General features: G+C 38.7%; 1 protein-coding gene and 1 pseudogene across 6 annotated transcripts in view; one reads left to right on the top strand and one right to left on the bottom strand.

Moving 5' to 3' along the window:
- The first annotated feature begins 483 nt into the window (after positions 1-483).
- LOC114236907 (cytochrome c oxidase subunit NDUFA4-like) lies at positions 484-723 on the top strand (annotated as a pseudogene).
- A 4,157-nt stretch (positions 724-4,880) lies between these two features.
- DENND5B (DENN domain containing 5B) overlaps positions 4,881-10,370 on the bottom strand; it is a 221,568-nt gene continuing 216,078 nt past the window's right edge. For all 6 annotated transcript variants that reach the window (XM_057556534.1, XM_057556535.1, XM_057556537.1 and 3 more), the window contains one exon: positions 4,881-9,906. In XM_057556534.1, coding sequence (XP_057412517.1) covers positions 9,723-9,906 — 184 coding nt within the window. In that variant the 3' untranslated portion in view covers positions 4,881-9,722. The remainder of the gene's footprint in view (positions 9,907-10,370) is intronic.

The raw sequence follows: 10,370 nt of genomic DNA, 5'->3' as shown, positions 1-10,370 counted from the left end.
TAGATGCATTCATGTTGCTTCATGTATTAATAGCTTACTCCTTTTTATTGCTGAATAGTATTCCATTGTATGGATATATCACAAATTATTTATCCACTCATCTGTTGATGCCAATTGGGTTGATTCCAGTTTTTGGCTATTACAAATAAAACTGTGATTAACATTCATGTGTAAGTATTTGTGTAGACATATACATATGCTTTTATTTCTCTTCAGTACTTAATTACCTAAAGAATGGCTGGATCATGTGGTAGGTATATGTCAAAGTTATTATTATTATTAGTTTTTGGCCACAGCTTGCAGCATCTTACTTCCCCAACCAGGGATCGAACCTGTGCCCCCTGCAGTGGAAGTGCGGACTCTTAACCACTGGACTGCCAGAGAAGTCCCACAAAGAGTGTACATTTGGGCAGAGACTACTTAGTCTGGGGCTTCGCAGATTTGTTCTCGTCTCCTTTCAGGCCAAAGGCCTTTGCCACAAATATGTTCCACTAGATCCTTGGTTAGGCCAAGAAGCATACAAACTTGATTTCTTTCTTCGTATTTATTGGAGCCGGAGGTACTGGAGCAGCACTGTATGTCTTGTATCTGGCGTTGCTCAGTCATTTGGAACAGAAAGAATAACCCAGAACCCAGAAGAAATTGAATCCCAGTGATCAATATATGTTCTATTCAGTGAATGTGGATTACAGCAAACTGAAAAAAGAAGGTCCAGACTTCTAAATGAAATGTTTGACTATAAAGCTGCTTAGAATGAAGGTCTTCCAGAAGTTATCTGTAAAATATTCTATTTAACCAGGAAGTATTCCCCCTCTACATACATGAAATCACGTTGGTGTATTGTGTTGGCGTTTACACTGATTAATAAATGTCTGAAACTTGAAAAAAAAAAGCATACGTACATTCTTAATTTTTGTTAAGTCTAATTTATCAATATTTTAAATATTTATTTATTATTATTATTTTTTAATTTTTGGCTGCATTGGGTCTTAGTTGCAGCGCACGGGATCTTCATTGTGGCATGCAGGATCTTTCGTTGTGGCACGTGGGCTTCTCTCTAGCTGTGGTGCACGGACTTCTCTCTAGTTGTGGCCTATAGGTTTTCTCTCTCTAGTTGTGGTGCGTGGGCTCCAAGAGCGCGTGGGCTCTGTAGCTGTGGTACGTGAGCTCCAGAGCGTGTAGGCTCTGTAGTTTGTGGCATGCGGGCTCTCTAGCTGAGGCGCACGGGCTCAGTAGTTGTGGCGGGCGGGCTTAGTTGCCCTGCGGCATGTGGGATCTTAGTTCCCCGACCAGGGATTGAACTGGCGTCCCCTGCATTGAAAGGCAGATTCTTTACCACTGGACCACCAGGGAAGTCTCGATCAATGTTTTTTAAGGACTGTACCTTTTTTCATATCTCAGAAATCTTTGCCTAACCCAAGATCATTTACCATGTGTTTTCTTTCGAAGTTTTCTAATTTTAGGATTTACATTTATATCTATGATCCACTTTGAGTTGATTTTTGTATATGGTGGGAGGTGTGGATCAAACTTCATTTCTTTTACATGTAGCTATTCAATTGTTCCAGGACCATTCACTGAAAAGACTATCCTCTTTGTCACTTAATAACCCTTGAACTTTGTTGAGCAATTGACCATATATGTTTGGGTCTATTACCAGACTCTTTGTTCTGTTCAATTGATCTATTTGTCTGACTTTACCTCAATTTCCCCACACTGTATTTATTAATCACTGTAGCTTTAGTGTAAGTATTGAAATCAGGTAATGTAAGTCCTCCAAGTTTGTTTATCTTTTTCCAAGTTATTTAGGCTCTTCTAGGGCTTTTGCATTTCTATATTAATTTTAGGATCAATTTGTTAAGTTCTACGAAAAAGACTGCTGGGAGTTTGAATGGGATTGCACTGACTCTGTAGATCAATTTGGGGAGAACTGACATCTTAATAATATTGAATCTTCTGACCTAGGACCACACTATATTTCTCCACGTATTTAGGACTTCTTTAGTTTCCCTCAGTAGTTTTCAGTGAGCAAGTCTTGCACATTTTTTGTCAAACTTATCCCCAAGTATTTCAGATTTGCCTTGTAATGCTATTGCATATAGAAATACAACTGATTTTTGTAGATTGACTCTATATCCTGCAACCTTGATAACCTCACTTATTAGCATCAGTAAGTTTTTAGTAAATTCCATAGGATTTTCTACATGGACCATCATGTCATCTGTGAATAAAGACAGTTTTACTTCTTTCTTTTCAAACTTTATGCCTTTTTTTTCTTGTCTTATTGCACTAACTAGAAACTATAGTACAATGTTGAATAGAAGTATTAAGAGTGGATATCCATGCCTTGTTCTTGATCTTATGGGGGAAGCACTCAGCATTTCCCCATAAAGGATGATGTTAGCTGTAGGTTTTTTGCAGATGACTTTCAGTATTTTCTGATCCATGAACACAGTATATCTGAGGTGAGGAAGTCCACTGAGTTTTTGGTTTTCTTTTCTAAACCATGAATGAACATTAGAATTTGTCAAAATATTTTTGTGTTTATTGGGATGAGCATATAAATTGTTTTTATTTTTTAATCTGTAACTGTGGTGAATTATATTGCTTGACTGAATGCTAAACCAACCTTGCTCTCCTTGATAGACCCCAATTAGTCATGACATACCATTTTTATCACTGGATTTGAATTACTAATATTTTGTTAAGAATTTTTACATCTACATTCATGAGAGTTCTTGGTCTGTATTTTTCTTTTCTTGTAATTTCTTTGTCTGCTATAGGTATCAGGGTAATGCTGGCTCATGGGATGAGTTGGGAAGTATTACCTTGTTGTGGGCTGAATTGTGTCCTCTCAGAATTCATATGTTGAGGTCCTAACCCCCAGTACCTCAGAATGTGACTGTATTTGGAGGTAGGGTCTTCAAAGAGGTAAGTTAAAAAGAAGTCATTAGGGTTGGCCCTCATCCAATATGACTGGTGTCCTTATAAGAAGAAGAAATTAGGACCCAGACATGCACTGAGAGAAGACCATATAAAGACAGAGGTAAGACGGCCATCTATAAGCCAAGGGAAAGGCCTCAGAAGAAACATCCTGCTGACACCTTGATCTCAGACTTCTAGCCTTCAGAATAGTGAGAAAATAGATTTCTGTGGTTTAAGCCAACCAGTCTTCGTTACAGCAGCCTTAGCAACTAACACATACTTCATCCATTTTCTGGAAGACTTTGATTAGAATTTTCATTATTTCTTCCTTAAATTTTTGATAGAATTCACCAGTGGACGGCTTCCCTGGCACCCTCTCCAGTGGTTTCCCAGCAAGTTCTGGGCTATGCCACCTCTCCATGGATGTTCCCCTGGTGCCTGACAGCAGATTCCAAACAAGTGGCACTGGTGCAGCATCTCAGTAAACTTCTTTACCATCCAGTGGGCCATGGCTGTGCCCTCTTAATAAAGTCTGACTCTCAGCCCAAGGGGGAGGGGGCTTTTTTAGGTTTGCCTTGCCTCAGCCCTAGGGTTAGTGGCTGCTTCCTATATATGCTATTCTTGTATTCTTTAGAGTTCTTTTCATTGCTTAATAGCAAATAGTCCATAATTCCAATTTCTTATTACAGTAGTCCGTGATGGTTACTTTTATGTATCAACTTGGCTGGGCCATGGAGCCCAGATATTTATCAAACATTATTCTGGATGTTTCTGTGAAGGTGTTTTTTGGATAAGACTAACATTTACATTGGTGGTCCTTGAGTAAAGCAGATTACCCTCCATAATGTATCCTATCAGTTGAAGGCCTTAGTAGAGCAAGAAGCCATTCTGCCAGTCAACCCTCTTTGAACTTGAACTACAACTCTTTCCCTGGGTCTCCAGCCCGCCAGCCTACCCTGCAGATTTTGGATTTACCAAGGCTCTACAACTGTGTGAGCCAATTCCTTAAAATAAATCTCTATATATACATATACATACACACACACATCCTGTCGGTTCTGTTTCTCTGGAGAAATCTCACATAGTTCTATACATTAAACTACCCCTCTTCAAATTGCTGTGTGACTTCTGTCTCTTGATTTGGACCCTGACAAACACACCATTATTTTCCCCTGAACTCCGAATCCATATGTGCAACTGTCTATCAGCATCTTTACTTGGATGTCTATCAGGCATGCCAAACTTACTGCCAAAAGTAAGCTCTTGATGTTCCGCCTGCAAACTTGTTTCTCTTATGCTTTTTCCAAGTTTTGCTAAAGACAACTCCATTTTCAGTGAGGCTTTCCCTGGCTAACCCATTTACAATTGCAGTCCATCTCTAAGCAGTCCCAACTATACTTTCAATCCTTCTTCTTTGCTTGTTGTTATTATCTAACTACTATATGTATTACCTATTTGTCATGTTTATTGTGTAACTCCTCCATTAGAATATAAATTCCATGATAGCAGGAATTTGATGTATGTGTATGTTTAAACTGCTTTATGTCCATAACCTAAAGTAATGCTTAACATATAGTGGGTAATCAATGAATCTCTGCCTTTCATTTTTGCTGCGGACTAAAAAGCTAGTTATTTTTGAGTGTTTTGTTTAAATACTACCCTTTCCCCAGTTCATAAATACATTCTACATTTTCTTCAAAAATTTTTGTTTTGCCTTTTACATTTAGGTTGTTAAGCCAAGAATTAATTGATCTTTCTGTATGGTGTGAGGTAGGTTTTTTTTTTTTTTTCTAACCCCTTTTAGATAACCAGTTGCCCAGCAGGCTATATTTCTACTACATAATGGTTTTATGTAGTTTTATCTCTCATAATGGTTTTATCCCTCTACTTTCTGGAGTCACTTGCCCTGTGAACTGCTCAGTATTAAGGTTCTACAAAAATGAAGCAAAACAAAGTATCAACCCCACAGTTTTATTTGTAAAGAATGAAGCATGAAAAGTCATATTTAAATGTACTCCTGAAAAACCCACATCAGTTTCTCTGATACATATGTTAAAGTGCTTGATATCACAATACTCTTTAAATTTTAAGTATGCTCAGATGAGAAAAAAAATCCAGTTCTGATGCATTTTGTTAACAATACAAAGAAAACAATATAATTTAAATGCAGAAATGCTCATTTAAAAAAAAGATACACAGGGTACATTTATACATGGTTCAAGTGTAACATAGAGAATTCTTTTTATAAGTTTAACACCCTCATTTGATTGACAACAGGAACTCTTACCACACCTCTCTACTTTTAACAAGATCTGTCTAGTGTTTGGAATAAAGGCTGGGCCACGTGTAAATACATTTAGGTAATTGGGTCAAGCGTGATTCCCTCCCACATAACCCAAGGATACCCTGGATTCCTTCAAATGAGGAGAGTGTTTTTGACGATTTTTTTTCACTCTGGTATTAATTGCTCAATGTGATAACTTTCTGGAGCCAATCTTTATTTTGTCCTTGAGAGGACAATCAGGTCTAGAAAGATCTGAAAGGATGAGGTTCTCCTTGGATTACTCTGATCTCACTCCATCGTTACCCTCTTCAAAAAGCTTGGAAATCAGTTTGATTCAAGAGATTTATAAATGTACTTTAATAGGAATAAGAGACCTAGTAGCTTATTATTTGTTTCTGTCTCCTTTTACACTAAAAGGTAATGTAACAAATACTTACATAAGAAACACGGACTTCAAATGACATGGATGACTTGGAAATAGGATTGATTCACTTTACAAAAGTAGAGGAGATCTCAAGACTCCATTCTCAATCAGTGAAGGTGTGTTAATACTGAAATGTAAATAGCTAGGGTTCAGATTGTCCTTTCGAATGGTGAAAAAGATAGACTAGTTTCTGTAAACCTCACAGAGAAAATACTCACAGTTCTCAAAATGAAAATCTACTGAGAAAATCATAATTCTTAGCAGAAAGAAGCTATTTCATCATTAAGAGTTACACTTCCAATGCTGTCAAATAAATATTTCCCTGGGGAATCTGAGGTCCTTGTCTGTTGCCTCATGTTTCAAAATATCTCAGAGGTGTCAACATTTACTACACATGGACTGTTATGTATAGCCTCTATCCCTCTTTTACTTACATTTACATACTACAGTGCTTTATTGCCAAAAAAAGGAAATATGAGCAATTCAGTATTTCCCCTGTATCATTCATATAGTGTGACAGAAGTTCATTAAAAATGATTTCTTAAAAAGCCATGTTAAAGTAAATACCATAGTGTTACAAAAGGTACAAAATGTGTGAAATATTTAAAATAAATTTTAGAGGGAAATCATAAACTTTTGCAAGCTTTAGGTTCTTCTATCAAATTCTTGCCCCCAGTGGGAAAAAGGATGGAGAAGGTTGGGAAGCCTTCCTTTTGTTCTCAGTAGCCCATTTTTCTCCACTGAGAACCCTATTTTATACTACTCCACACTGAGCCTCAGTCATTTTTAAGGCGCTGGTGAGCCCCCAGACAGGGCACAGCTTCAGGGTCTCACACATAATACCAATGTCGGTGTAATGCCACTATGTCACCAAGGTTGATATTAGGAGTTTCAGGACATTTGAAAAACACTTGGAAGATAAATGTTTCAAGAGAGAATATTTTTGGCAATTTAATTTTAAAACAATTTCTTCTTAAGCTATTATTATGTGAAAATACTAATTATGATTCCAGGCATTACTTTTAATTTATTTTGAGGAAAAAAAAGTCAATTACAAAATTGATTTTTATGTACTTTAACTTTGAAGTGTGATGATAAAGCAATATACTAATTTAAAGTATTAACAGGAAAAAAAAATAAAGTGTTAACAGAGCAGAAAGTATACCTCTGAATGACTTTCAAAAGTTAGCTTAGAAGGCTATGTACATTTATTCTAAGGATTCTGCTACTGTCCTGCTCAAAATATTTTGATATTGGCTCAAAGACAGTTATAAGCCATGTAAGAACTAAGTCTTATTTCTTTAGAATTGTGTTACTGGAAAGTTACTCTTATGTGACTCCAAACTTTGCTTAAGTATCCTTTTCATTCATCAACTTGTAACCTAAGGACTTTTTGTTGTTTCCAAATATTAAATTTCTTTTGAAAGGCCACCATTTCCCATCACTGGCAGTATTCAAAAGAATGGGCTGTAGGTCATTCAGGCAGCTCATAAGGAGGTCCCCAGCTGTCTGGAGCACTGGCTTTATCACTGGCATACATATATGGACTCCCAAGGTGACCACTCTAAAGGGCCTAGCATTCTAGAGGATGTGTCAGTTCTGGTGTGATTCCTTCTTTTGAAATTGGTCGTTTCGCTACTGTAGTCAGACAACAGAAAGTGGGATGAAACTTTAGGTATAACTCTTTGGGGAGGTATTACTTTTTAAAGTAATGGTTTTATTCACAGGTCCGAAATCCAATTTTGCTCCTAGTTTTTTTTTTTTTTTGGCTGCGCCCTGAGGCTTGTAGGATCTTAGTTCCCTGACCAGGGATCAAACCCGGGCCCTTGGCAGTGAGAGCACGGAGGCCTAACCACTGGACCGCCAGAGAATTCCTGCTCCTACTTTTTATAATTCTCTATAACTTAAGGACAACTTGTTAAAATGAATATTAATCCCTGTGCTACCTGTATAGGTGGATGTATAAACAACCAAGGGTAGAAAGGCTATTAATATGAATGCCTTGGAGGCCAGTCTCATGCAGCCTGATGTGATAAAAAACATGAATTCTAGACTCTGTTGTCACTGCCCAGGTGTGCGGGTAAGTATTTAATCTCTCTGACCCTTAAGTGTTCCCATCTGTAAAATGAGAAGGCTAGACTAGATGACTCAATTCTAGCCTGCTAACCTAAGCCATCTCTCTGTTTGCCCAGAATGTGTCACAAGCATGGCCTTTGGAAAAGGTAACAAGAACAAAATCCGGGATTGGATCACGCTATGGTTTCTCATCATTGAAACAGTAAGTGCCTAGTGTGAAACAGGTGTTGGATGGCTCCCATAACAGACTTTCCATGTCCCTGGAACAGCCATATCACTGTGGACAAATTTTAGCTGTAGGCAAACAAATTTCTGGTCCACCCAGGTCACCCAGAACCATCTTCTTAAACCCTTTCCACGGGTTTCTAAATGCTGCCTTCAACTCTCCCTACCCTCCTCAAGTACTCAGTCTCGTATTAAAAGCGCGTGTGCCTTGGCTGAATACAGTGTTTGATAAAGGGAGTGAGGCACTTGTTTCATTAGTTTCTTCTTCCAGGAAAAAAGGTAAACCACGCTATTGGCTAAAGCCTGGACCCTCAGATTACACAAGGGTCCTGAGAGGCCATGGCTTTGCTTCTCAGCCACAACTGGGAATAAAATCTGGAGCTCTGCTGAGGCAATTTCCCTGCTAACAACATGCAAATGCCTAATTAGACTTACAGGACTGACTGTAAGATGAAGACTTAAGGTAACGAGCTAATACCAAATTTATTTAACTTCCTTAAAAAATACCAAACTGGAAAGTTACTCACAATGTTTGGTCTTCTAAAACTGTTGCCTCTTGTTTTGCTTCCATTTTGTCAGTACTGGCCTGTACCTTCTCTGGGCCAGTTGTTTTACATTTTCACCCCTGCTTACAAAAGAACATAAAGCTTGCCCTGAAACACCCAGAAAGGGTTCATTCTTTCTCTCTTCTTCTGTTATTTGCATTATCATGGTCAACAAATACTTTCACAAAAACATTCCAAGCCACACAGAGCCCTCCTCCTTCTTAAACATTCTTTCCATTTCCTGAGGGGGGATGGGCACCGGGCGAGGGGAGGCGGGTGATTGGAACCAAACAAAGACAGTGTTTGTGGTTATCCTTAAGAGGTAAGGGACCACTGCAGGGTTGAGATGGCCAAATTAAAAGTACAGAATCAAACTGCTGTTTGCAGTTCTTAAGACCATGAGGCCAACACTCTGAAATTCACATCTCCCCAAAGTACCTCAAATAACAAGAATAAAAATGCCAAGAATGAAGTTAGTCTAGGCTAATCTTTCCAAAGTGTAAAGAAGTTATAATCCCACAAGTTAACACACTTCTCAGGGCTTTGTGTGTTCTCTTTCCAGTTTAGCCAAGCTCCTGGGGTACAGTATTTAAAATATTTGAATCATATCTTGTGCTGACGGAAAAATTTTTCCAAAAGACTGGAAAAGTGGCTCAATTCAAACGTATGAAACCACGTGAAACTTAAAAGCTATAAGTGAGGGCTACTATCCCCTACAGTAGGTAAAGCTGTTTACATTCACAATACAAAGGATCAGACACCAGGACGGCTGGTTACGACATAACAATGCATTCTGAGTTCCTTTGTGATACCTGGAGGAAAAAAAAAGCCCCACTGGGTTGCACTGTATTTACATGTTTACTGGCTTCTTCCTGACTAGCACCACTCTTTCTCCTCTCCCCCCCAACTCCCAATACTTTTAAGCTACTTATTTTAAGTCACAGGAATATTCAATCCAAGAAAAGTTATCTTATTAGAGTAATATAATTTCTCAAAGAAGAGAGCATATTTACACACATCTAACACATGAAAATACTCTATTTTATACTAAATTCCAGGTTCAAATGAACTACAATACAGCATTTTACCTTGTCTGTAGTGTCAGGATTGTTCAAATTGGGGGATACGGTGTGTTGCCCCCTGCAGTGACTCACTACCTTGTCAGACAAGTCCAAATCGGTCCCCATCGTTGGGGAAGGTTCAGGAACAAGGGGTCTGGACTGAGAGTTTCTAGCTAATTGGGTTACACATCCACTCCTTTGATGAGTGAGCCTTCTAAGACTATGGTGAAGTCCTGGATGGTCTGCAGAATGCGGATGAGGGAGTTGACGGTCATGCGATCTCGCAGGAGGGCGCTCTCCTCATACATTCGGGTGATGGCAGGACACTCGGCTAACAGTGGAATCCACTGTGGGAGCAGGCGATCCCTACAGACCCAAACAGAAACAAGTCCTGAGCACTGCTGCCCTCGCTGCAGAACAAGGCACACACTGGAGCTTTTGACGGGAAGGTGTGGGTGTGGGACTGGATGGGGAAAAAATCTAGCCAAGCTCTGAGGTCACCAAAGACAAAACCAAAGTCAAGTAGCTGGATAATTACTGGTTAAAAAGATAAGGTAAGGAGACAGTGTAAGCTAACGAGGAAACCCATCAGATTCTAAAAGTGGGTCTGCACAAGTTGGCCATAAGGACTTAGATGTATTAAAGAAATTCTCTATTCTGATTCTACCACTTTAAAAAAAAGGCAGAATGCCATTTTGTATTCTTTTTTACAGGGATGTTAATCAGACATCTGTGGCAAAGCATGCCGAAGTATACTGACCTTTTGGGAAGAAAGTCTCCATTTAATTGTAGGGACTAGCAATTTTTTTAAAATTTACACAACATTACAA

The sequence above is a fragment of the Balaenoptera acutorostrata genome, chromosome 11 (assembly GCF_949987535.1).
Source record: "Balaenoptera acutorostrata chromosome 11, mBalAcu1.1, whole genome shotgun sequence".
Taxonomy (NCBI): Eukaryota; Metazoa; Chordata; class Mammalia; order Artiodactyla; family Balaenopteridae; genus Balaenoptera; species Balaenoptera acutorostrata.
This window is presented reverse-complemented; position numbering and strand designations above follow the sequence as displayed.